The sequence below is a fragment of the Camellia sinensis genome, chromosome 8, assembly GCF_055761805.1.
Source record: "Camellia sinensis isolate YWXY chromosome 8, ASM5576180v1, whole genome shotgun sequence".
NCBI classification, from domain to species: Eukaryota; Viridiplantae; Streptophyta; class Magnoliopsida; order Ericales; family Theaceae; genus Camellia; species Camellia sinensis.
Window position 1 is genome coordinate 163,173,864 of NC_138968.1, and position 27,093 is coordinate 163,200,956.

General features: G+C 34.3%; 3 protein-coding genes across 10 annotated transcripts; 2 read left to right on the plus strand and 1 right to left on the minus strand.

The window, feature by feature from the left end:
* The first annotated feature begins 1,550 nt into the window (after positions 1-1,550).
* On the plus strand, positions 1,551-8,279 carry LOC114313068 (acetyl-CoA acetyltransferase 2). 2 transcript variants are annotated; one of them, XM_028259401.2, is made up of 15 exons: positions 1,551-1,756; positions 2,464-2,534; positions 3,168-3,266; positions 3,382-3,555; positions 3,644-3,749; positions 4,789-4,927; positions 5,137-5,214; positions 5,301-5,366; positions 5,535-5,620; positions 6,109-6,208; positions 6,359-6,469; positions 6,564-6,605; positions 6,772-6,858; positions 6,994-7,099; positions 8,112-8,279. In XM_028259401.2, the coding sequence occupies exons 2-14, from the start codon at positions 2,486-2,488 to the stop codon at positions 7,081-7,083; spliced, it is 1,227 nt and encodes a 408-aa protein (XP_028115202.2). In that variant the 5' UTR covers positions 1,551-1,756; positions 2,464-2,485; the 3' UTR covers positions 7,084-7,099; positions 8,112-8,279. The 2 variants fall into 2 exon arrangements, with proteins under 2 accessions (XP_028115202.2, XP_082740866.1); XM_082884740.1 differs by having other exon boundaries at positions 1,715-2,288.
* Positions 8,280-10,982: 2,703 nt separating this feature from the next.
* LOC114313070 (protein NOI4) lies at positions 10,983-15,616 on the plus strand. Of its 2 annotated transcripts, none has more exons than XM_028259405.2 (3): positions 10,983-11,755; positions 14,032-14,214; positions 14,987-15,616. In XM_028259405.2, exons 1-3 carry the CDS (start codon positions 11,750-11,752, stop codon positions 15,041-15,043), a joined length of 246 nt encoding a protein of 81 aa, XP_028115206.1. In that variant the 5' UTR covers positions 10,983-11,749; the 3' UTR covers positions 15,044-15,616. The 2 variants fall into 2 exon arrangements, with proteins under 2 accessions (XP_028115206.1, XP_028115207.1); XM_028259406.2 differs by having other exon boundaries at positions 11,410-11,755; positions 15,288-15,616.
* A 599-nt stretch (positions 15,617-16,215) lies between these two features.
* LOC114313069 (SAWADEE protein) lies at positions 16,216-26,008 on the minus strand. 6 transcript variants are annotated; one of them, XR_014339045.1, is made up of 8 exons: positions 25,589-25,992; positions 19,312-19,635; positions 19,131-19,173; positions 18,733-19,039; positions 18,476-18,554; positions 18,300-18,411; positions 16,999-17,210; positions 16,216-16,671 (listed from the first exon to the last, which is right to left on the minus strand). XR_014339045.1 is itself a non-coding variant. In XM_082884739.1 (7 exons), exons 1-6 carry the CDS (start codon positions 25,913-25,915, stop codon positions 17,046-17,048), a joined length of 1,245 nt encoding a protein of 414 aa, XP_082740865.1. In that variant the 5' UTR covers positions 25,916-26,008; the 3' UTR covers positions 16,216-16,671; positions 16,999-17,045. The 6 variants fall into 6 exon arrangements, 1 of the variants encoding a protein (XP_082740865.1); XR_014339047.1 differs by having other exon boundaries at positions 16,994-17,210; XR_014339046.1 differs by having other exon boundaries at positions 18,162-18,411.
* Between the last annotated feature and the right edge of the window lie 1,085 nt (positions 26,009-27,093).

Consider the following 27,093-nt stretch of genomic DNA (forward strand, 5'->3'; position numbering starts at 1 on the left):
GCACTGTTGGTTAGGAGGTTGGATCTCAAGGATGCCTAATCAGCTACTTGGTTTAGGTTTAATGCTCCCTCGCTGTGCGAGTCCTGACTTAATCGAAGTTTGCCTTGGGAGGTCGGGACAAGCTTCCAGGCTATAGTCTCTTACTCGGAACGGACAACAGGACACCCTGGTGATCTCCTCATGGGACGCAAGCTTGCCTTGGGAGGTCGGGACAAGCTTCCAGATTATAGTCTCTTACTCGGAACGGACAACAGGACACCCTGGAGGTCGGGACAAGCTTCCAGGCTATAATCTCTTACTCGGAACGGACAACAGGACACCCTGGTGATCTCCTCATGGGACGCAAGCTTGCCTTGGGAGGTCGGGACAAGCTTCCAGATTATAGTCTCTTACTCGGAACGGACAACAGGACACCCTAGTGATCTCCTCATGGGACGCTGCCTTGGACCTGCGGGAGAGTGGGAGGATTTCCCTGTAACAAAAAAAAAAAATACTTATTTCTTTACTGAGAGGAATTACTAAGCCCTTTGAATTATCAATTCGCTTTCCCATTTCACTACCAAGCACACAGCCATGATAATCCAAATTGACTACTCAAACTGCAAAACAAACATTTTGTTCCAAAAAAAAAAACTGCAAAACAAACATGGCCTAAAATCTCTAATTTACCAACCACTCATGGTTGTTGTAAACTATCAAAACTGTCCATGTGAGCATTTAATAATGGCTCCTCCTCTTTAAACGTTTACAGTTGTTATTTTGAATACCCTTATTGTTCTCTTATTAAGAGATGTTAGGAACACTAAATAATTTATTAAATTTTTTATATGGGTATGAAACTCATATATATGTGAGTTCGTGTGAGTTTCACACCTATTTAAGAGATTTGTTAAAAAAATTTAATAGATTATTTAAGGTCCATATCATTTTATGTTCTTATTTGACCATTCATGTAACCATTTGCATGGGAAGGTTTCAGTTTTTTTTAGAGTGGATTTAGAAATTCTCATTTACATTATTATATATATATATATATTTCTTCTGATTAACCATATTCATGGGTTAATAGAGTTAATCACTATACATCAAATGGAAAGTCGCCTTGTTTTATTAAAAAAATATGAAAAATAAAAATTTAAATTTTTTAAAATAATAATCAAAATCAAATAAGGCTAATTTTCAGTCGCATAATTTACATTTGATTTGGCAGTAACTAAAAATTTTATTTATTTATTTTCATGATAACCTTTGAAGTTTAGTTAAAGGGAAAATTAGTAAAACAACTTTTTTTAACTTTGTATAGGAGGAGATATTTAAAATGTTTTTTTTTTTTTATTAGTGAAGGTTTTTTAATATTTTCATAAAAAAAATCAAACGATTCAAAGAAATTTCGAATCCGACTCATATGTGAAAATTAAAATTTCTCTGTCGAATAAAACTTTTCTAAATCAAATTCTTTTTATAAAAATATTAAAAAATATTAACTTTTATAAAAATATCTTATATATCATTTATCTTATAAAATTATCTTTAATATCAGGCAACGCAAAAAAATTCACGCTAATTAAGAGTTTAATTATGGACAAGTGAGTCAAAAAAGGCGGTCTAAGAGGGCACGCTTGTAATTTTACATGTCTGCGTGTTCCCCGTGCTCGGCCATTGGCTAGCTCTACCTCTCTCTATATATCGCACCTCAGTTCGATTCCTTGCTGACCATCTCTCTCTGTACTGCTCTGTGGATTCAACTCTCTCTCAGGTAGACTCTCTCGTCTTCATTCTTCAAGCAAACACATGCATCAACAACATCTTTCTAAATTTTCTTGCTGTTTCTCGGCATTTCCACCGATCTAATTTCTCGCATAAGAAACTTATTTGCTTTATAAGATCTATATTAGCTTCGATCTTTGTTATCGATCAGGGATGAGATAAAAATATCGTTTCCTAATTACTTTGTCACGTTAGATCTAGCTCCCTCTCTCTCTCTCTCTATATATATATATATGTGTGTGTGTGTGTGTGTTTAGGTATACGTACATATACATACATACATACGCCTATATTCCTTTCCTCATTATTGTATTAATTTCTTATTTCGACGAGATATAACTATTTGCTTGAGATACGTTTTTCTAGCGTAAATTTCTATTTTTGGTTTAAAAAAACTTCAGATGATTGTGTTTTGTTTGTTTCTCGGAAAAATCTGTGAGAAAAGGGGAGAAAATTGATTGGAAAGCGTCGTTTTCTTTTCTCAATTTTTACTTGAACCTGAGTAGGGTCAGTGAAGTGAGGTGAGAAGATCTCTCGTAGCTGTGTCTTTGTTTTGAAGTCAAAGCTCATCATGCTTTCGTTATGCAACGTTTTTTAGGCACCAGAGTCGCTATTTTATTGGGCTCACACATTAAGCTTGATCACATATGTTATCAATCGTGTTGTTTTCTAAATCGATATGTCTGAATGGAACAGATATTCATTTACATACATCATCATGGCTCCAGCAGCAGCAACAGCATCTGCAGATTCTGTAAAGCCTAGAGGTAGATGCTCTGGTTTTATTATTTGAAAAATTCATTATTATTAGCTGTAATCAATTTATTTATTTATTTTGGCTTGCTCTAATCAATTTGTGTGCATTGTTTTATTTATTTATTTATTTATTTATTTGGATATAATATTGATAGTTCATCACTAATTGACTGTGCTTGAAGTACTAATAATGAGTTTTGATTTGATTAATTTCCCTAATTATGCTTGAAGTGCAACTTATTTTGAAAGGAGATCTTGTAGGACGGAGGAATACTGTTTGTTAGTCATTGGATGCATGTTAAAATCAGTCTATAGTGGAGTTCGATATGTTTTGTTCCTATGTACATGCATCCACAAATATCTGTATATAGTGTGTATTTATATCTTTTAAAAACATTTTACACAGCCTTTGATCTTGTGATTCAATGTTTTGGTATGCCACTCGTAAGCATGTTAGATCCACTTTATAAATTTTAAGTTGGCTACTGAAGTATTCGAAAACTGAAAATCAGTAGCTTCCTTGTTTTTGAGTGATACATTTATTACCTCATATTTTACAATTAAGAGATGCATGATTGTTTGAGTTTTGAATTTGGAAGAACCTTTCTACCGTTTAGCTCAGCTTTCTTGGTTTATATTTGCAGATGTTTGTATTGTGGGTGTTGCACGTACACCAATGGGTGGATTTCTTGGTTCTCTTTCATCTTTACCAGCCACTAAGCTCGGATCTATAGCTATTGGCAGTAAGATTGCAACTTCTTCTCTATCCCCAATTTTATTCTCTGTTGCTTTGAAATTTCTATTTTTATTTTTATTTTTTTGTGTAATTTCAACTGGTCTTGAAATATCAACGTGTAGGTGCTCTTAAAAGGGCTCATGTTGATCCGTCACTTGTCCAAGAAGTTTTCTTTGGGAACGTCCTCAGTGCCAATTTGGGGCAGGCTCCGGCTAGGCAAGCGGCATTAGGTGCAGGAATACCTAATTCAGTGGTTTGTACCACCATTAACAAAGTTTGTGCATCAGGGATGAAAGGTGTGACCTCAATCTTGAAACCAGTATTTTCTTTTCTACTAAAGCGATATTGGACTGTAATATCAGTATTTTTTTTGGGTCATTGCAGCAACTATGCTTGCAGCACAGAGTATCCAGTTGGGCATCAATGATGTTGTTGTAGCTGGCGGCATGGAAAGCATGTCCAATGTCCCTAAATACCTAGCGGAAGCAAGGTTTATGTCCCCCTCTAGCTCAAAATAGATTTACTTTATATCTTCTCATCTAACTCAAGTTGAACTCTGTATTGGGCAGGATTCTGTCATTTTTCAAAGCAAATGATGGGATGCATCCTATAGATATAAATTTTACGTAAAGAAATGAATTGTAAATTGTCAATCTCTTTCAATTCTGATTGTCAACAGGACAGTTAGATGATATATATATATTTATATATAAACAGATTAAAGCTGACTTTTGTCTACCTTGAATCATATTGGACCTATGGACTTTTTATAAAAAATTATTTTATATATGTCTTGTGAGCATAAGAGGCACATCAAACAGATTAACTTGATTTGGTAATGCTGCACTTTTTTTGGTTGAGGAGTGGCAAGCTTTCTTTGGGGTTTAGCGTGTTGAATAAATTAATTTTTTTCTTTGCGTTTTTAAATGGATAACTCAAGAGAAATTTGGGAAACAAATAATCACATCTTTCTAGATATTTGGGTTCTTAGTTGTGTTAGATCCAATACCTATATCGAATTCATATCGAACATGTTTCTGACTTTACCGCTCCATTAAGTCTTGTACAACACCCATAAACTTTCTTTATTTTGTCATCAATATTTTGATCTGCCACAGCATAGCATTATTTTAGGACGTATATAAAGTTTTCAAATGGCTGATATATTGGTTTTAAACATCATGGACTCTGGTCATGCATATAAAATACAATCCACATGACATGTTGCTGTCTACTGTTATCTAATTTGTTATTTACTTTCATGTACTATGTATTTCTGCAGATTCTAAACTTTCATTCTTGTTGATTTGAACATCTTTGAAATCATATCAAATTCTCAACCTCCATACTTTTTAAATAGTTTTCAAAGTATTGCTTCTCTTATTGATTCCTTTTAGCTAGGATGATATTGGAATATTGGACTTCCTGATCTGCTATTATTGTCTTTATTGCTTCAATATCCTAGTTAGTCCTATTAATGAAGAACCTCCTATGTTGCAATTTGTGCTGAAATTTTTATTTAATTGCAGGAAGGGATCTCGACTTGGACATGATTCTCTTGTTGATGGTATGTTGAAAGATGGATTGTGGGATGTTTATAACGATTATGGAATGGGAGTTTGTGCTGAATTATGTGCAGAACAACATAAAGTAACAAGAGAAGAGCAGGTTGGTTATAAACCTACCTATTGAGATGTTGATGTAACATTTCTTGCTCATTTGGTCTATTTTCGAGTAACTCAAATTTATAATGATGAAATTCTCCATTTGTAATTAATCACTCTCTTTCATTCCCCCTCACAAGAATCATCTTGCATGAATTTTGTTTTTTTTCTTGCATAAAAGTTGCATTACTTATATCTGGATGACTTGTGCAGGATGATTATGCCGTTCAGAGCTTTGAGCGTGGTATTGCAGCTCAAGATTCTGGTGCCTTTGCATGGGAAATAGTTCCGGTCAGATAACTAGTTCTAAGTTTCTAGAGAAGCCAATGAAATTTTGTTGTAAATCAGTATGCAAACCATAATTTGGTGATGTGCAGGTTGAAGTTTCTGGAGGAAGAGGAAAACCGTCAACAATTGTTGATAAGGATGAGGGTCTTGGAAAGGTGAATTATTTTATCAATATGTCTACATGTAGTAATGCCCCCTCCCCTCTTCCCCAATAAAATAAGTACATAAATAAAAAGAAAATTTATGTGGAATCAGTCAGTTCTATTTGCCTCAATACCTGGTTGTTGATAATGTTACCAATTGTTGCTTTTCTGTGTTGCCAGTTTGATGCTGGAAAGTTGAGGAAGCTCCGACCGAGTTTCAAGGAGACTGGAGGTTCTGTCACTGCTGGCAATGCTTCTAGCATAAGGTTTATTGCTTGTTCTTCCACATTTTGATCGTTAATTATTTTTTATTTTCAATTTGCCTGATTAAACAACGTATAAGGGGCTTCTTTTCACTTATAGTGCTTATTTCGCTGTATTTCCTTCCAATCGTTATTTATTTTTTATTTTCAATTTGCCTGATTGAACAATGTATAACGGGCTTCTTTTCACTTATAGTACTTATTTCACTGTATTTCCTTCCAAAGCATCTCATTGATTTTAGAAGAACCTTACTCTTGTACATGATCATACTTGGAGTTATAGGGTGCTGTTCTCCATCAATTTATTATCTAATTTTCCTACTAATAGTTAAAGTTGATAACATAATTGGTTGCACTTTTTTGGGATGGATATAGTTGCTCTGTTTCTTAGTTACATTGAAGTGGTACCGTGGTATTCATTTTCTTGTGCAAGTCTTATAAAAAACTGAACAGCAACACTTTACTAAAAGTAAAATTTTTTACGTTGACAGTGATGGTGCTGCTGCTTTAGTCTTAGTGAGTGGAGAGACAGCACTTAAGCTTGGGTTGCATGTGATTGGAAAGATCACAGGATATGCTGATGCTGCCCAGGTGCTTATCCAATATATAGCAGACTAAATAAATGCTAGAGGCTTCTGTGAACATAAAAAAGAAAAATAATTGTTCTTCTGTTGCTCATTTTCATTTCTATCATCTTTTGGGTTTTATGTTCTCGGGGCTGATATGAGATATGCCATGCAGGCACCAGAACTATTTACAACTGCTCCAGCCCTTGCAATACCAAAAGCTATTTCAAATGCTGGCTTGGAGGCTTCTCAAGTTGATTATTATGAAATTAATGAAGCCTTTGCAGTAAGCTTTCATGCCTAATTGATAATATGGACCTAGCAACTAATTTGTCAAATATGAGTTAATTAAAATCTTATTTATCATGTGGTCTGTGCAGGTTGTCTCCCTTTCAAATATGAAACTTCTGGGACTTAATCCAGTGAGTCTATTAATCTTTGGTCAATGATCTTGTTTGAACTTTTTGCTCAGAATTTGTTTTGTGTAGCTCTTCTTTCGTTATTACTACCCTTTGCCTTCAGAATTTCGTGGGCACGAGGGTTGGCCATATCCTGTTTTGTTAATCGCCTTTTTAATGTTGATTGTAGGAAAAAGTAAATGTACATGGTGGAGCTGTATCTTTGGGCCATCCTCTCGGTTGCAGTGGTGCCCGTATCCTGGTCACGCTTTTGGGGGTATATTTCTACTGTATTACTGTTTTATGTTATGTAAATATATACTGCATAGCTATTCTTGCTGTGTGACTATTAATTCTTGGGATGGAGGGTTTTCCCTGTGGCTTTGCATTAATTTGAAGTGTAATGTTTTAGGTACTGAAGCAGAAGAACGGCAAATATGGAGTTGGCGGTGTTTGCAATGGTGGAGGAGGTGCATCAGCCCTGGTTGTGGAGCTCCTGTAATTCTTTTTTATGTTTGGTAAGTCTCATTAATAGTATATTTCAACTAGTATTCGTATCTATCACTCCTCATATGTTGGTAATTATGGTCAAGAGTGGCTTAGCATCCTTGGGCTTTGTTTCACCCCGTTTGGTAGAGCTGTGAGAAAGTGATTATAACTTATAGCCTAACAGCTTATAGCTTATAACTGTGAACATAAGTTAATTTTTGACTTATAAATTAAGTTTCTCTTTCCCCACTCAAAGAATAGTTGATTTTGACTTACAAAAAGCTATAAGCTGTATTGTTAAGCTGAACCAAACACATCAAAATAGTTTAAATTAAGCTAAAAGCTGAAATAAGCTGAAAATAAGTCCCTACCAAACAGGGCCAAAGTATAAGAAATCATTTCTTCCAAAATCAAAGACATAATCAGACAGTGGTAAGCTTGTGGATTATGGTAACGGGCAGGCGCATGAAAGTTTTCTGGCTGATGTCTCCTTTGCGTGAGCAACCTTTTTCTTAATTGATGGAAAACCAATGTTCTCATGATAAACAAGAGAAATGTTTTTAGTAGGTGACTTGCAAGAAGTGGTTTCTTAGAAACAAATAACACCTGACATTGATGCTGATGGTAACAGACAATGACTTTCAACATTGGAATCTTGTGGACTAGTCAAAATTGTTAGATTGTAATGGCTTTTCTTTTTTCTTTTAATTTTATTTTAAGGAAAGCTGTTTCAAAAGTCCTCTTTGGTACTAGTTTTTGCAACCTTGTGGAGTGTGAATATTTATGTCGTGTTTGGTTGGAGGGATTCGGGAAGAGATTTGGAAAGAAAAAAGAAAAATGTGTGTTAAACTAGGTGAAATATAAATATGTTTTATTCACATTTTACTTACCTTTTCCATTTTCATTTTCATTTTCATTTTCATTTTCATTTTCAAATCCCTTCTTAAATCTCTCAACCAAATACAGTGTTAAGCACTTTGTGTTAATGTAAAGCATTAAATAGCCTAGTATTGTGCAACTGATGGTTTGTTTCTTGTGCAGGCCAATTATGACGGTAGAGCTCGCAAAAGATTAATCTCTATTGTTTTCGAAGGTAGATGATGTGCAATTTTCGCTCCATTTCTTATCGATTTTTGTTTTCTTTCTCCAATAAATGAAAGATGTAGTCAGATTAAAGAATAAGAATATAATTCCAATACTTCCCCTGAAGTCTCTCTCTCTCTGTCTGTCTCTCTCTCTCTCTTATTTAGGATCATGTTTATTCTTTACTAATCAATGAAATCCTATGATAGGCCTTCATGCATGCCTTAGGCTATGCTTGAATCTTAAAATTGGGTAAAGATTTGTGAAACAGAATGTGAATGAAATTATAAGCTAATTTTCTTTTTGCATATGTTTTGTTCTTGTTTTTTACCGTCACAAATTTGAGATTCAAACAGTTTATTAAGAGTGTCTTGTGTTGCAAAAAATGTTGGCTTGAACCCCCTGGCTCCTCCTGAGGCTGGATTGGAGTACACATAACAGAACAAAACATGGGACTAGGATCAGTGTTTGGGGATTCGATCTGCAACTCGTTACAGTATATAAGTCATATTTGAATAAATTATTACTCGGCTTGACCTGATTAATGGGCTCTTCAAAGTCACTGTGGTTCTGTTTATTGAGCAATTCTCACCAAAACCAAATTATTAATAACAGAGATACACATTAATGGGCTCTTCAAAGTCACTGTGTTTCTGTTTATTGAGCAATTCTCACCAAAACCCAATTATTAATAACAGAGATGCGTGTGTGTGGATAATCAGAAGCAATTTGTTTCCCTTTTATTTTATTTTTTGATTAATTTTTGTACAAAAGGCTTTATTAATCAAACTAGTAGAAGGATTTGAATTGTATACGTACCTCGGATTAAAAGTTGTGTGATCCTCTTCTCCCATGTAGAAGCATTTGAATTGTATAATCAACCGTATTTATTGAAAGTTGGGCTGCAAAGTTTGTACCTAAAAGTGGTGTTTTAGAAAGTTGGTAAAAAATTGATTTTTTTATTTTTTTGACTTTTTGGTGACTTATTTTGTAATTTTTTGTGACTCTTTTTGTATAAAAATTTAAAAAGCCATTGGAGTCTTGCTGGGGAGTAGCTATAGATTCACCTAATGCTGACATCAACCATATTTATAATGTTTCTATGAGCATAAAAAAACACAACCTAAGAAGAAAAAAAGAATTATCCCTTAAGTATGGTTTGAGTTTTTAAATCTAAACTAAAGAATTTGACGAACATGTGAGACTCTCGTTTTAACGATTTAAATCGTTTATTGTATAAAAAAATTTGTGTACACCATTTATAAAAAAAAAATTAAGCATAATCATAACCTTTTTATTTTCTTGAATTTGTGTAATCTTTTTCTCCTATGTAGAAACAATAGTAATTTGGATGGATACTTGTCAATAAATTTAAAATAGTTATGTATCCTTTCAACTTGAGCATCGGATGAGAATTTTTCAACCCATCAAGGGTTGTAAATGAGCTGAGTCGAGTTGAGCTTTAGTATGTTTGGGTTTGTTTATTAAGGTTTTAACGAACTCAAACTCAAAGTCAATAAAAATTTAACGAACTGAACTCGAGCCGAGTTGGTTTAAGCTTGACTCGAGTTCGAGTTGAGCCTATTCACTAGCCTTAACGAGTCAAAAAATTTATAAATTTATATTTACATATGAGACTAAAGTTACAATTAAAATTTTGATTATATAATTATATATACAATATATATAAATATTTTTTAAAAAAAGTCAATATTTTATCAAAATAATAATATGTACTACAATTATTATATAAATGTACTATATATAGTTAACTATTATTTATATTTATATTTTTTAAATATATAAATAACATATTTATCTTATTTTTTATATATATTTTTACATTATTTAGTATATAAATAATAAATATTAAATGAGCCAGCTAACGAGTCGAGTTTTAGAATATTTGGGTTTATTTAGTAAAAATTTAACGAGCTCGAACTCGAGTTCGAGCTCGAACACAAAAAAAATTTAACGAGCCGAGTTCGAGTCTGTTCACAAACGATTCTATTCATTTGCAGCCCTACATCCAAGTGCCCATCTTCAAAATTGGCGACTCCCAGTTGTATATTTTGGTGAGATCAAACTAACAAATTGGGAGGGTTAGAAATAAATAATGGAAAAGAAAGCACATAATCCTCTATCTTCATATTTATGTCTCAACACACCTTAATCATTCAATTATGTCTTGAGATTCATATGTCTCTAAATTTTCACATGATTTAGAGATTGAGAATGTGTTAAAATTAGATGATAGAAAAATAGATCCTTCGAAATAAACTTCAATGAACATTGAGAGTGGAGTTTGTGCCAAGCAAACGGGCCGAGCTAATTATGACTTGGGCCTTGCCGTTGGATTACGTGACCGAGTTGGCATAGCCGAGGGCAGTTTGGCTAAGGCTTTAAATCATGCGACTGAGTTAGCCCAAGGTTCGGAAGTTGGATCGGGCTAAGCCGAGCTAGGTAAAGCGATGGTCCAAGGCCGAGCAAGGTCAGTGAGAACAAACGGAGTTAGGCAAATCGAGTTAGTTATTGAGCTTGACCTTGAAGGTCGGCCAGAATTGAGGCTGGAACTGACCAGGCTATGCCTAGCTCGGTAGAAATTGCCAAGTGGTCCAATTGGAGTGCGAGAAGAGAAGCCCGCCAATGGTATGCGTCAATACCGTTTGGCAGTTTGGCCAATGTTGTTTGGCAATATTGGCGAGTACACGTGTAAATAATAGAGAGGGCAATACAGCCACGCATCCAGAAAAATGACGAGTAGAGTAGTGCGCGAAGGCTATATAGACTGAGCGGTGCCTCCACACACAGGTCTGAATGTCTGGCGACCCAGAGCTCTATCTCTCTTTTGTCTCCTCTCTCTCTTCTTCTCTCTAAGGGTGCTAACTTGATCGTTGGAGGAGTTTTTTGGCATCACACCCGCTAGGCAGCTCACCGTCGCTTTGTTCTCAAGTTAAACGACATTGTTCGGAGCAGCGTGGAGCTTGGACACGAGGAGTACGGAGAGCGACGAATATTTTATCTCCGTACAAATATACAACTATATATAATTTTTTTTCATAATTTCAACAAAAAAAAATTATTATTTCTAAATCTCAACATAAATTTACAAATTAATCAAATGAATAATGTTATTCAAAATTATTTTCATAAATCAATATACCAAATAATTATTAACTTAAAGAACAAAAAAAAATACAATGTAAATAAAAGTGAATGTGCCTTATAATTAATTAACCAAATATACGATAATTTTGTGTGGACACATTATACAAACAAATTAGGTCAATTTATATATAAGCACGTCTTGTGGGTTGGTTGACCTTAGGGCTCCTTAGGCTCCTTAGGTGAATCCGAGTGCAGGAGATTTCTACTTCATTTATGGTTGATGATGATGGCCGTTCGATCATCATGATCGGTCCCACTTTCCTCTTCTCTCTCACATGGCGTACCTGGTGTCAAGCCCCACCTCTCTCTCGATCCAGCTGTATATGGAATCTATCTATCGACTCTTCTGTTGAGTTAGAAGAAGAAGAAGACAAACGAAGAGGCACACAATTCAATTTTTGAACTCGCTTTTTTCTCTGCGAGAAGACATGGCGGTACGAAAACGAAACGAATCACTTTTACATATATATATATGTGCGTGTGTGTGTGTGTGTTCTGTATCCATTTTTGATTTTGGAATAGTAGATTTCTTTCAATTCGATTTGATTTGAGGTTCATATGAGTTTCTTGCTTCTTTTTGGTTGGTTTTTGTGATTAGCTCTATCTATGATCGTTATTCACATATGCGCAGGTGTATCAGAAAAATATTAGGGGAAACGAAAAATGCGATTTTGAAAAAAGATATGAATTTATTTAATTAGGGTTTAACTGAGTATTGTGCTATTGACAGTGTGGAATAACGAAAAATGATAACGATGAGAGATCGGACTTAATTTGGTAATTAAAATTCATTGTCTGATGATGTTTTTGTTGTCTATTTCAAGTGTGGATTTTGGATTTTTCGGCTGTGGGATTTTGCAGATATTTTCTCATGTCTCTCGCTTTACGGGCTCTTGTAGTTTTATAAAGAATGGTTTTATACATCGTGACTCTCTTTTTGGTTCATTTCATATGCAACAATGCTAATTTCATTTGTAATGTATAATTTTTTTATTTTTTGGCATTTTAATTTCACATGGGTAAAAGTACTGTGCTTTTAGTTATGAATGTGTGGGTTTCATATACCCATTGAGGATTATATTTACCTAAGAGCTGTAGCCCATTTCATGGAGGCTGTCTAAGAAAGCTGGCCCAAGAGACTAGCGTTCAATTTTTTGCTTCTAACTATTATGAAGCAGGGTCACCTCTGCAGAGGTTACGTGTCGTATAGTTTTACATCATATAAGAGCCCCCTTTTTTTTTTTGGTGCATTTTAAACTTTGCTAATTGATATCTCATCTAATTTGTCTCATGTCATCTTGTGTGCTTTGTGGAATTTCGGCTCACTCTGTTGAAAATGGATTTGTGTTTTTGTTTTTTAGGTAAATATTTATATGAAGTGTAATAAAATAGAGTAACTATCAGCCGATGTTGCCAAATTGTTGTTTACTAGGTTATATCTTTTGTTGCTTCTCAAAAAAAAAAAATACCATTTGTCGGTCTTAGTCTTAGGGATGTCTATTTATTTGCTCTGTTATTTTGTTGTTTTCATTTCTGTTTGAGGACATCTTGGCCTCCCTATGTTACTGTTTTTCCTTATTAATATATATCTTTTGTTGCTTCTCAAAAAAAAAAAAAAAAAAGAGTTAGAAATCACATGAAAAACCTCTCAGCATGTTGGTGGAACTTAAGAAACTGGCATTACCACAAGATGCAGTCAATTGCTGTTGTTTCTTATAGATCACGGCAACAAATAAACATACAGAAGAGAGAGAGAGGGAGAGAGAGAGAGAGAGAGAGAGAGAGAGAGGTTGAGATTTATTTGAAAGGGGTCAGTAGCATCTGCCCTTTTTCTTTTCCTTTCTATTTTCTCTGTTTCTTTCAGATTGTGTTCCACTACTCATATGGTTGAAAGTGGCACTTCTGTTATACAAATATTATGGATGACCAACAAATTATGTCACTTCCAAGTATATAATGAAAAGGTTTTCTAATCTGATATTTGTTGACAGCTAAATAGCCAGAGAGAAACCCTTATATATGTATGCGTGCACAAAATCTTTCTGCCAGAGCATGGTACTGAACTGTTTTCTATATGTGCCTTTTATCGGACTGATGGATCAAAGTGATTTTCCCGTTTGAATTCAGTTTTTGCACTCACTGTTCTGTTTAGATGTTGTATATGGACCATTTCCCACAGTTTCACTGTGCTTGAACATTTTTGTTTGATTATGAAGTTAATCATGGTTGAAATATTTTGCCAGAATTGGTGACCCTGGTATCGAGAATAGTTTTGAATTTTTCCTTCTAAGACAGATGTTGTACCTTTCCTGTCAATTGATTTTTTATCACACAAATAATGTTCTTTATGCCAACTGTGCTTTGTGATTGTAAGTTTGCTTATTGGGATTTGTGGACTATTTTTGAAGTGCTACAGTGTCTTAGCCGCTTAAATTAATTGTATTGCCTTCTTTTTTGTTATGTGAAATTGCTGCCTTTGAGGTGATTCGTAATGTTATCCATCCATATCCAATATGTAGTCTTTATTGTATCATGTTTCCCTGTAGCTGTTCACAAGTCATATTTGATCATACACCAAGCTTGTGTAATCTCTGAGACTATTGGTTTCTTGTTCGAAGGATTATGCATTTGATAATATATGAATGTTTTTATTTGTGGCTTTTTTCTGTCTTGAGACAACTACAAAAAAGTGAAATCTTCAATTCCACAGGAAAAAGGTGGACCATTGCCCAAGTTTGGTGAATGGGATGTCAATGACCCAGCGTCAGCTGAGGGATTCACAGTAATTTTCAACAAGGCTAGGAATGAGAAAAAGACAGGAGGCAAGCCCGAATCACCAACAAAGGAGGAAACTGCATTTAAGCATGGGGCAACTCTTGGAAAGCCTCAGTCTGTAAGTTTTGGCTCGCTTTACTTCTACCTTAGTCTTACTTGCCCGCTTTGGTTTGCTTTGAAACTTGAATGTTATCCATATATCTGTTTTCTTTCCCTATTTTTAGAAGGGTTTCTTTAAGAAAGCTAGCATTGAGCTTTACTTAATGAGTACGATAACTTGTGAGCAGATACTGGGGAATAGAAGATATGGCCTCAGATGAGTTGTATGGTGAAAATATTCTTATAGTTAACCTGTAATACTTAGAATGAAGTCTTAGTAGTTAAGCTAATATTTTGGTTTAATTAACATCATGTTACATTAGAGAATATCGATCATGATACTATCATCTATTGGAAAAAAGTGATTGCCCTGTTTTGCTTTTTAGTAATGCAATGATCGAGAGTCTGTTTGTTTCTCAAGGTCCTACCCTTGGCCATTTTCACCTCTGAGAATTGTGAGCTAAATTTTATCCTATAAATATTGGAAAAAGATTGAGACCCACAATTTAATGACATGACACGTTATGTGTCAACTTTTGACTCAATTATATAAGGCTCAACTCCCTTGCTATGACATTCTAAAAAGAAAAAAAGAAAAACTCCCTTGCTGTGTCATTGTTGGTGAATTGTGGGACTTAAAATTTGGGTCTCTAGCATTTCTGTTTCAAAATTTCTTTGTACTCTATAATAAGCATGAAGCACAACACCTCTCACTTTCACATCAATTTTGGACATATCTTGTTAAATTGCATACTTGGTAGCTCCTGAATGTTGAAATTTTCAATGTTCAGATGGCTGAGTTATGTGGGACTCCAAGTCATTTTAAAGAATACTTAGGTTTGCGATAGCCCAAATATTAAACTAGTTGGGATGATTGCCACTTCTGCGAGCTGCATAGGGACAATATATATATCAACTTTTGAGAGTACTGAATGGTAATAATTAGCAAGATACCCTTTCAATTACCAGAACCACCGTTGCACTGCCTCTGTGAGTTTGCTTACCAAGACTATTTTGGGGTAGTTTGATGGGACTACACTTTTTACCTGATATATTTGCTCTCTTTTGACATTACGACTGCGTTCTTTGCAGAAAAAATGGTTTTGCTGCATGCAATCTACCTATGCGGAAGCTTGAAGCTCTTGAGCTGGTGAGAGGGGCTTTGACAGCAAAGCATTCTTCATCAATGCCCTGCCCCCACCATATATTCTTCCAGTAGACTGGAGCTGTAGTGGAGCTGTGATGGATCATGCTGGAATATGTTTCGATATGATTTAAACTTGATGATAATTGTGCTTCTTGTTTGATTGTGGGTGTCATTTTCTTGGTTTTGCTTCGTCAATCCTTTGTATGTGTCGATGAAATATTTGATTGTATTACCTATTATGTAATCTGTTTGCCACTGTCCCTTCCCCTTTCTATACTTGCAAGCTTTATTTGGTTGATCACGCTGATGAGATAGCCTATGCCCCAAAACCATGAACAGAAATGAGTTATGACTAAATTCATGTCATGGCACAATGGGGATTATACTTTGCTGCAAGGTCTTTTTAATTTGTTACAAGGGCTTAATGTATGTGTCGACGTGGCATCGCGTGATTATTAACCCTCCACACTTGGTTATTATTTTTGGTACAAACAGATGCCCGTTCCAATTGCTCAACTGACCATTCAAAGGGGTCTAAAATCATTAGACGCCTAAATTTTTTTCATCCACAAGCCAAAAAATTAATATTATGCTTCCTGAATTGAACAAATTATTGTTTGAAACGGACTTAAAGGCACAAATACTTGCATTTCTATTTTAATTATTAAATTTTTATTTAAAGATCGCCTATCAGCTGGAAAGGGAAGGGAAAGAAAATAGTAGCAACATATGTAACTGAAGGAACGTGACCATACATCTTTGAAGAAATATAGGATAATTTATTTTTAAGGTACATAAATTGGCACATTGAACCACCAAAAAAGTCACAATTATGCCTTTGAACAGCTCAGAGACAATGCAGTCTCAAAGAAAGGCTGAAAACCAGGTGCTTGTATTTACAGACAAGGTGGATCTTGACACAAACAATATATTATACATACAAAAACCCTCAGTCCTCATGCCATATATATAAGCTGCAACAACACTGAAAGCACTATACAAAAGGTGTAGGTATAGGCATCTAAGGTCAACAACATTTCTACAAAAAATAGTAGCATTGCTACGTGCCTACAAAAAATACTTAAGAAAACTATTCAAAACTCATTTAGAATGAATCTGATTCACACATTTGAATCTGGGTACATAAACATAAACATTTCTGAAATGGTAGTTTGTCAATGTACAAAATGGCTATGATGAGATGGAGACTCTTGTTGCCTGAAACAGCACAAGAAGAAACTGGTTCACTAGTGCAGCTCTGTTGCTGGCTGAAAGCAAACTTTTATAAATCAGAGACATGAAGTCCTTGGAACAAAGAAGTTGATCAACCTATAAGAGGAAAACATAGGCATTAATGGTGATATATACTGATAATATATACTAAGGACTGATGAGGAGAAATCTGGGCTGTGAATCTAAAAAACAGCAGCATCAATCAATTTCTTTACATAGCCACCAGAACTTTCAAAATTTCAACACAAAGTGAACCCAACCTCGAGAAGAATAGGGATCTCCTAGAAGAATCTACAAATGTACAACATAGGAACACTTGATACCATGTCTCATCCCCGGATTTATCGCACTAGTGTCATCAATAAATAAATTCTCCTATTACTAACAGGAAAAATAAAATAGAAAATTGAATGATTACCTTACCTTAATGTATTAACACATTTGCCACGAGCCTGAGAAGTTGCTTGTAGCTAAACAGCGGGCTGCAAGATCTTTTTCTCCTCCAAAGTTAACCTCTTGTGAAGTCGCTGTTGGTGTTCCACAAATTCTTTGAGTAAGTCCCTCAGACGTTGAGCTATCATGAATTCTTTAGCCCCTCTACAGACAACCTTCAATTCACCATCAATGCTTCTGTTCTGAAATTTACACGGTAAAATGTAATTGCAGAAGATCAATTTCCAATAACGTCAAAAATTGATACTAAACGAAAAGAATAAGTCTACGGACACAAAACCGGACAAAATTTATATCGACGGATAAGATTTTTCAAAGTGAACCCCACTAACAAATCCTATAAAATCTTATCCATTTGTGTATTTTATAAACGGCTTCTATGTCTGTAGCAGAATTGAAATGAAAAGGAAAATTTCTATAAGTTAGTGACACCCCCATTGCAAATGCCCCAAAACCTTGTTTGAGATATTATTCTTCTCATTCTATTTTGTTACTATATTTTTATAATTCAATCCTGTGTCTTTTTTTGACAAAGCTGGTCACAAGACTAGATAAACAAGGAGGGTTGTGTCCAATTAGTAACCAATGTAAAACTTATAGTCACACCTTTATGAATACAAATCCTAAAAATTCTTTTGTTGGGGCATTACTTATTTTCAATGTAGTGTATTGGAGCCCTGGTGTAGTGATTAGTCGAGAAGGGTTGACTAGGGTGTTCCCTCCAAGCAACGGAACGTGCCACATCGATGCCGGGTGTGATGAGAAATAGGCAAGGATTTTCGCATTTTAATGGATGAGCAGGGGTGAAGAAGCTAGTCCAAGAGAATAGAATACAGTTGGAACTTGGAAACATAGGAACACTAATGGGTAAAGGGATGAAATTAGCAGATATTTACAAAAAAAGTTTCTTGAAGAAACCAGATGGGTAGGAAAAAAATACTGTCTGCTTCCACTCTCCTAAAGATATAGACTCATATAAATATGCATTGGAGATCAAGGAATCAAAAGCATCAAAGCAAGATTTTAAACATTTTTTAGTTTCAGACCCTAAGTGGAGCATAAAGGTGTGTTTGGTTGGGGGATTTGGAAAGGAAAGAGAAAAGGTGAGTGAAATGTGAATAAAATATACTTACATTTCATTTAGTTTCACACATCTTTTCCTTTTGCCGTTTCCAAATCCCTCCTCAAATCCTCCAACCAAAGGTTAGAAGTCAAACAATTTGTCAAAACCATCAAATCAATGAGTTTTTATTATAAATTTTAGATCTTACCCATTATAAGACCCTACCATAGGAATGGTTGATATCATTTTTTGCAAGGGATATGAACACTTTCTCCTCATAGTGCAACCCATTCGTATCCCATTAGTAATACAAAACTTACCTGAGATGTTGGTATTAGATTCCCAAGTCTAGTCCTAAAGTTTATACAATAATACAAAACTTACCTGAGATGTTGGTATTAGACTCCCAAAAGTAGTCCTAAAGGTTCCACGCCTTGAAGTAGTTTCTGTTATGACCCAAGGCCTGCAGAAAATGAACAAATAAATCAACATTAATCGGTCATTGGATAAGCCTTTAAGCTGCATGAATTTCACATAACATATAAATAAACAACAAAAAAATAATCGTAGGACAGAGAATATGGAAATTTTGGACACGACTATGGCAACAACCCTTAAGCCACAAATATTTTAAGGCATACCTTCCCCTTGACGACATAACAATTTGATCTGGATTATTTAAAAATTCATATATCTTCTTAAGCTTCTTCTTGCAATCCAATACAATGACGCCCCTTGTATATGTTTCTGATGATAAACTTGGAAAAACATATGCTTGTGGTGAGATAGATGTTTGTTTATGTATGAATTCCATAATTGATGATGGAGACAAATCTTTCTCCAAATTCTCAATTAACATGAAATGATGACTGCCAAATTCTCCCATGTAAGATCCCCCTCCAAAATCTATATCTTGATGGTTCCTCTCATGAAATTTGTTAATCCTCCCTGCCTCAGAAGAAAAATAAAAAAAAAAAAAGTTGGCAAGAAAGGACAATGAAACTTTGTGATGATTTAGTATGTTAACAAATGAACAAACCTTCTTTTGTATGTACTAAGCTACCAAACTGCTTAACACCCTCCTTTACCAGAAAAACAAGTAGATGTGAGTTCGGATATGACAAAAACAACAAAGCAAATTCCAAATTGTCACACTTAAAAGGGTAATTAAAGGCGCTTTTATGCTAACAAAGAAAAACTCAGAACATCATGCAACTTGCCTGGAGCCCACGTTGAGATAAAGTAGACTCTTGGACAGTTGACAAATTTCTATCTTCTTTGTCAAACGTAGCACTCTTACCCAATGAAGTTTTACCATCAGAAGCTGAACCAGGTGTAGGGCGAGCAATCTCGACTTTCTCCTTTGCCATCTTTGAGAAAGTGACCACCCTAGAATCCATTTGTTCAAAAGGTTGGATTAGGCACATGTTTGCAATACCGGAAGCTGTTACATTACCCTCATTTGGCCCATGTTGCCAGAATAGCAGAAAGGTGCACAAGCATTCCTCCTCTTCTTTTGCAAATGAATGCTCCACATGGTGCACCTATCAAATCCAAAAATAAATTTAAAGAGAAAACATAAAATAAAATTAAAAAAAACTCAGCTTTGAATATAGTTAGCAACTGCTACACCTTCTACAAAAATTTTAAGATCAACCCAACAGATTTTCAAATCTCTATTGTTTAGTTAAAATAGAGAGCATAACCTCACAGGGTTGGCCATGGCCTAGTGGTCAAGGCTTGGGACCTGGGTGTGCTTCCTCCATGATTTAGGTTCAAAACCTCCTCCTAAGTGCAAACAACTTCTTGGGATTAGTTCATAAAGGGCTTTACTCTGGCTTTAAATGACTCCCCGCTAGAGGACGGTGGAATTGGTCCCGGATTAATTGGTCCATTGAGACTGGATACCGAATTATCAAAAATAAATAAATAAAGTCAATTATACAAAATCAAACTCCCATAGATTCCCTATGGCTCCCCAGTATAGGGAGACTAGTGCAAACTGGAAAGAGTCTCCCAAAAATTTTAAAATTATTTTTTTGACAGTCTCACTTTCCCAAATAAAATTTAAACAGAGTAAAGAAAAACTAATTGAACAAGTGATCTTACACTATGTTTGGGAATCTAGGAGAGAAAATAAAAGAAAGGATTACTTAAGTTATAAGAGAAAAGAAAAGAAAAGAAAATAAATGATTGTAATTTTTCTTTTTTGTTTGGATAAGTAAGAAATAAAATAAAAGAAATGATTGTGATCTCTCTCCTTATTGTTTGGTTAGATTTCATAAGAGAAAAGAAAAGAAATTATTTTATGTTATATTACCAAAATAACCCTTTTTATACTTTCAATCATTCTATTTCTTTTATTTTTACAGGGACAAAATTTGTATTATGAAAATATTGATTTCTTTTCTCTCCCAATCTCTCCACATTTGGGAAGATTGAATGTGCATCGCTAAAATGACTAGCTAAAGTCCAATTTTAAATTTTTGCAATGAAGAGTCCCAGAATGCTATAATTTAGCAATGGTACTCTAAGAGCATCTCCAATGGTGTGCCAATGGAGCTGCTATTGCCAAATTATGGCAGCAGTGGATAGAAAGGTAGCTCCAATGGCAACTTATAGCAACTACTATCTTTGGCAAATGCCAAAGCTTGTGTCAAATATGGCACAAGCTTTGGCATGCCAAAGCTGCCAAGTCATCAGCTTCAACCAACCTCCTCCTTCCCTCCCTCCCTTTTTCATCATCCTTTCCAAACACAGTTTCCAAATTAATTAACACAGCAATTTGAAGCAATTTCCAAATTCACACAGAAAATTAATTAAAATCAATTAATTAAAATCACCAACAATTTCACCATCAATTTCACAGAAAATTCAAAAAAAAATTAGATGACAGTGAGGAAAAAAAATTACCTGACAGAGAGGGATGATCAATTAATTGGATGATCTTGTTTGTGTTCATCATTAGGGTTTCAATCTTCTCCATCACCGATCCATTGTAGGAGTCAGACAAAGAGTGACAGAGAGGAGTGAGTGAGAGAAACAGAGGGTTTCAATCTTCTTCATCGCCGATCGAAGAAAGAGAGAAGAGGGTAACAGTGACAGTGACATTGAGAGGGATCGATACCATCGCGGGAGATGAAGGAGGTGGGTGGTCTTCGACGGATGGTCTTTCATGTCCATGGGAGATGGAAGTGGGTTTGTGAGATTTGGAGACATGGATGATGAAGGAGGTGGGTTTGTCAGATTGGAGGTGGGTTTGTGAGATTTGGAGGCATGGATGATCGATTGAGGTGGGTTTGTGAGATTTAGAGACATGAATGATCGATTGAGAGGGTAGAAGTGAGACAACTACAAAGATCTGGGTTCTACGAGTGAGAGAGAGAGAGAGAGATGAGTGAGATCAAAAGAGCGGTGGGAGGTAGAAGTGAGAGTGAGAGAGAGGGAGACAGAGTCGAAGTGAGATGGAGAGGGTTGGATCATTCTGGATGATGAAGAGAGGAAGATGATTATACAGAAAAGTGAGAGTGAGAGGGAGAGGGAGAGGGAGAGGGAGACAGAGTCGAAGTGAGATGGAGAGGGTTGGATCATTCTGGATATGGATCTTATCCGTTGGAAATCCTTTACGTGGACAGTGGTGATTTATCTTGGGAAGGCAAAAGAGCTGTTGTGCTCTTTTGGCCTGGAAAAAAATTCAAAAAAAAAATATCAATTATAAATTAACGGTCATGTTTTTTTTCCAAACGGTCATATTTTACATTTCTATAAATAGAAACCCCAATCTCAATTTCATTCACAGCACATATTTCTTTTCTCCTCTCTTTATCTCAATTGTATTTGAGAACCAACTTTCAAAATTACTTTCGAAAATATTTTGTTTTTAGTTTTTTCAGCCAATCATTATGAAAGGTTCATCAAAAACAAAAAAAGAAAAATCATTCACTACTAAAGAAGATGTGGCAATTTGTAGAGCTTGGTGTCACATTACTGAAGATCCAATTGTTGGAAATTCACAATCGCATGCTCATTTTTGGGGAAGAATTTTTTAAAATTATTGCTCGCTGCAGAATGATCACTCAAGAACACAAGTGTCTATCTCATCTCGATGGGGTGTAATCATGAAATGTTGCAACAAATTTCGTGGGTGTCTAGCGCAAGTCGAAAATCTACATCCAAGTGGGATGTCACAAGTTAATATAGTAAGATTTCATTTTCATTTATTATGTTAGTTTTTTTTATTTTGTCTTACATAAAAATTAACTAATTAATTAATTAAATATTTTATTGATATAGATGCTTCAAGCAAAACTATTATACCATCAAGATGAAAACAAACATTTTCTTTTTGAACAGTGTTGGCCAATCTTGCAAAACAATATCAGGTGGCAAGATGTAACTCCTACGAACACGGTGAAGTCAATATTACATACACCGTTTTCCCCTAATTCAACCTCCGATTCCCCTATGGATAACTGCATTTCTTTTGAAGATGACATCAGTCCAAGTGTTGGTAACAATCCAACTGTTGGTGAGAGCAGTGTCTCTGCAAAAAGTAAAAGGCCTATGGGTAGGAAAGTTGCAAAAGAATTATTTCGAAAAAATCAAGTCGTTCAAGCTGAAGTTCAAAAAATGAGCACACAATTGGACACATTTAACCAATACCTTACTGAGAAGGAAAAGAAAAAAGATGAAAGAGAAGAAAAAAGGATTCAAGCACTGCAGGAGATGAAAAAACATGACTTTGAGATCAGAAGACAAGACCTTGAGATGAAAAATGAAGAACATATGATAATGACTACGGACATTTCTCATTTGGACTCTCAGACGAAAGCGTATTACACAATGCGAAAAAATGAGATTTTCGCCAAATGGTCTTCAAATGTTAGCATTACTATTTCCCCCTGCCTCCTAATGAATAATTACGGGATAATATAATGAAATTTTCGCCAAGTAATCCTCATATTTTTATTTTGTAATGAAATTTCATATTTGTTTTTATTTTTGAGTATTTTCTACAAAAGAATGTAATATTATTTTTGCAATGTATAATATAGCAAAATAGTTTAGTATAATTTAATTTTTTCAATAAAGTATAATGATAAAATAAATATATTTTTTCAAATGAAGGCAATAAAAAGATAAAATTTATTTATTTATTTATTTTTCCAATTTTTCAATTTTTTTTATTTTTTATATTTGTCTAGTCGGGAATAATATAAATATATAATTTTTTTTTACAAACAGTTAAAAAAAAAGTCACAAAAGACAAAAATAAAATAAAATAAAATAAAATCACAAAAAAACCTATATCCAAACAACACTACAAATTTGGAGGTAAAGTTCGTTGGAATTTGCCAAAATAGCAAATGACCATTGGAGCACCATTGTTATAATTTGGCAAAATAACACTATTCATTGCCAAATTATAGCAATAGCAATGGCAATGGCAATATAGCAACAACCATTGGAGATGCTCTAATGAATGTCATTTTGTTTTTCTATACTTTTCTTTAGTTATTGTTAAACTTTGGACTAAAAAAATAGACAAATTACAAATAATAATAATAATAATAATATACCCTTGTAACAAAATAAAATTAAACCCTTTTGTTTTTTTTATTCTCCATCTAAATCATCTACTTATTTTCGTTAATTAAAATTGACAGGAAAAATGATATTTTAATCATTAAAGTCTACCAAAAAGCATATTTTAGACATTTATGTATAGTTTAAGGAAACACTATGATATATGCACCTTATGATTAAAAAAAAATGACATACTTCAATTTCTTGAGTTATTATTATAAAAACTAAAAATAAAAATGTCATAACTAAATACAATATAAGGTATAACTAAAAAAAATTGATAAGAAAATGACATAACTAGGTGCATATGGTCCATCCCTTTTAAAGGGGTGTATATTAGAATTTCTCATAGTTTAATGGCTAAATTACTATTTTCCAGACAATTTTCCTATTAACAAAAAATAAATGAATAATTTAATTTTTTTTTTTTAGATCAAGAAGAAATTCTTTTTTACAAAATCAATAAAAAATCGAATCAATCTCATACAGCAGTAACTGAAGATCCCATAGATAATAAACTTTCATAAGAGAGAGAATCCTGACCTCCACATAGGAGGAGAACCTCACAAAGAAGGAACACAACCTCCACAAGAGAGGAATATTACCGCAAATACAAAAAAAAATTTAAAAAAAAAACTGAAAATAACCAGATCTAAGGTGCCAAATGTATCCAAAACTCCATTACCGTAACCTTCAACTTAAAATATGAAAACATTGAGATTGTCGCCTAACGTGAAACAAACGCGTTAAATAGCATTGGTGTGAGAAGATCTGAAATTAAATCTTAAAATTTTGGGCGCGAGAAGGAAAGTTTGGATGCAAGTAAAACATCAGATCTGAAACATTGCCGATGGCCAGAGGCAGATCTGGAGGAGATGAGGCAAATTAGTGAGAGTGGATCTACAGAGGCGGAAAGGTGGTAGGTCTGGTAGCCGTGTGGTAGACAAACTTCCAATATGATAAAGCAAAAAGACAAAGAAAAGGAAAAAAATGGGGTGAATGGGGGAGAGGAGGCCCGCAGCCGAACGCAAAAGGCTTAGACCATCTCCAACCCTGAACCAAATCTGGCATCAAATTTAAAATTTGGTGAAAAAAACACTTTTTCATGTTCCAACGCTTTCACCAAATTGATATCAAATCGAGATTTCACCAAACGTTTCACCAAAATGAGGACAGGCTCCGTATTTCATCAAAATACTGTGCATGACCGTTGGGGGAGACCAACCGGTCGACTGGCCGGTTGACCAACCGGTCGACCACCAAAACGTTCAAACAGTTCCAAAAAAAAGGTCAAACAGTTGAGAAAAAAAAAAAATTGCCTTACCGGTCGACCAGCCGGTCGACCACTAAAAGGTTCAAAAAAAAAATTTCAAAAAAAAAAAAACAATTTTTTGGCTTAACCGGTCGACCAACCGGTTATCTCAGCACAGATTTGATGAAAATTTGATTAAAATCAACCGTTGGAGCACTCGATATCAGATTGAGGAAAAAGTCATTTTTTTACTCAGATTTGATGAAAACTTTGGTTCAAGATTGGAGATGCTCTTACAAAAGAGGTTTAGAGGACACCCGTCGCCTTTGGTTAAGAGGTTTAAAAAAAAAAAAATTATGTAAAATTATATAAAATATAAATATATTTTACTCATATTTTATTTTTTTTTTTTTCTTTTTAAATCTCTTCTCAAAATCTCCAATCAAACCCAACATCAGAGAGATGCTTGGAGTTTAGAGAGAGGCTCTGGGCATTAGTTTAATTTAGATTGAAAATAAATAATAAAATTTAAATTTAAATTTATTTTTGTAATTTTCCAAAAAAGAAACTGTTCATACTATATATACTACTACAAATTTTCAGTTTTTTGTTTACCAGACGCCAAACAAAGAAAGCTCTGGCGTGAAATCAAAACTCACCGCCTCGACAACGGCGTCGTAGAAGCGAATGTCATCGTCTCTGAAAGTAAAAGAGGCACACACACCAATTCCTTCGACGAGTCTCGAGCACTGGCTGTCCTGCAACTGCTGCGATGGAAGCCGAAACCTCCGAACGAACTCCTCGACGGCCTCGATCGTCTTAAAATCGCCAACTCCGAAGCTCTCGTCGGTGGATTCGGAGAAGTTCCAGAACTTGACGACGAGAGTGTCGTCGTCGGAGAGTACGACTCGGACGCTGTACCAAGCGTCGTCCAACGTCGATCGGAACTCCAGATCGTACAACGAATTGTCGTCGTAACCCATCATGGCGGTGGTGGTGCCGTTACAGATACAGTAATAAAGACATATAAATAGAGTGGTTGTAGGTGCTGTGTACTGCCGCTGTACCGACTAATTTCTCACATTAGCCCTCGTTTTGACCTCGTTTGAGAACCAGCTTATTTAGTCAAAAAGTTAAAAATTATTAAAAAATGTTAAAAAATTAATAATTCATATCAAAATTTTCTCTATTTTTTACACATCTTTTTATAAAAAGTCAAAAAGTCATTCCAAATATACTAGTTTTTTTTAGCTCATATTTTAGCCAAATAACCAAAAAGTTACTAAATTAGCTTGTTTCCAAACGAGACCTAATTTAGTAACTTTTTTGCTATTTGACTAAAATATGAGTTAAAAAAAATTAGTATGTTTGGGATGACTTTTTGACTTTTTATGAAAAGATGTGCAAAAAATAGAGAGAAAAGAGAATCTTTGACTTTTTTGTATGAGTTGTTGGCTTTTTGACTAATTTAGTAATTTTTTAACTTTTTGACTAAAAAGGAGGATTCCCAAACGAGATTAGAAGTGACGCTTCTACTGTTTTCGGTTGCGTTCAAATTGGGAGATTTTTTATTTTTTATTTTTTTAATAATATGATTTTTTATATTAAAAGCATGTTATAACACTCTGGCCCTATTTAGTAGAGTTGTGAAAAAATGATTATAAATTATAACTTAATAGATTATAATTTATAGTTGTGAACATAAGTTGTTAACCTATTTGGTGCAACTGTATGATTATGAATTTAAGCAGTAGAATAGTGTTTGGTTGAGAAGCTGTAAAATAATTTTTTGATGTGTAATTATCTTTTTTACCCTTATATAATATAAAAATGCATATTTTGTCATTTTTTTCAATTTTAATTTTTTTAAAAAATTATTTCATTAATAAAAGTTAATATAATTAGTATTACATAAATAATTATTTCATAAATTGTTATTTTCATTTTTTCATTATAAATTATTATTTCCAATTTTTCATTATAAATCAATTAGTATAAATTTTTTTTCATTTTTTCATTATAAATTAATTAGTGGCAATTAATGGTTTAACAAGCATCAATTAATAGTAAAATTATTAATAGGATCAATTAGTATAATTTTTTTTTTCATTATAAATTAATTAGTGGTAATTAATGGTTTAATAAGCATCAATTAATAGTAAAA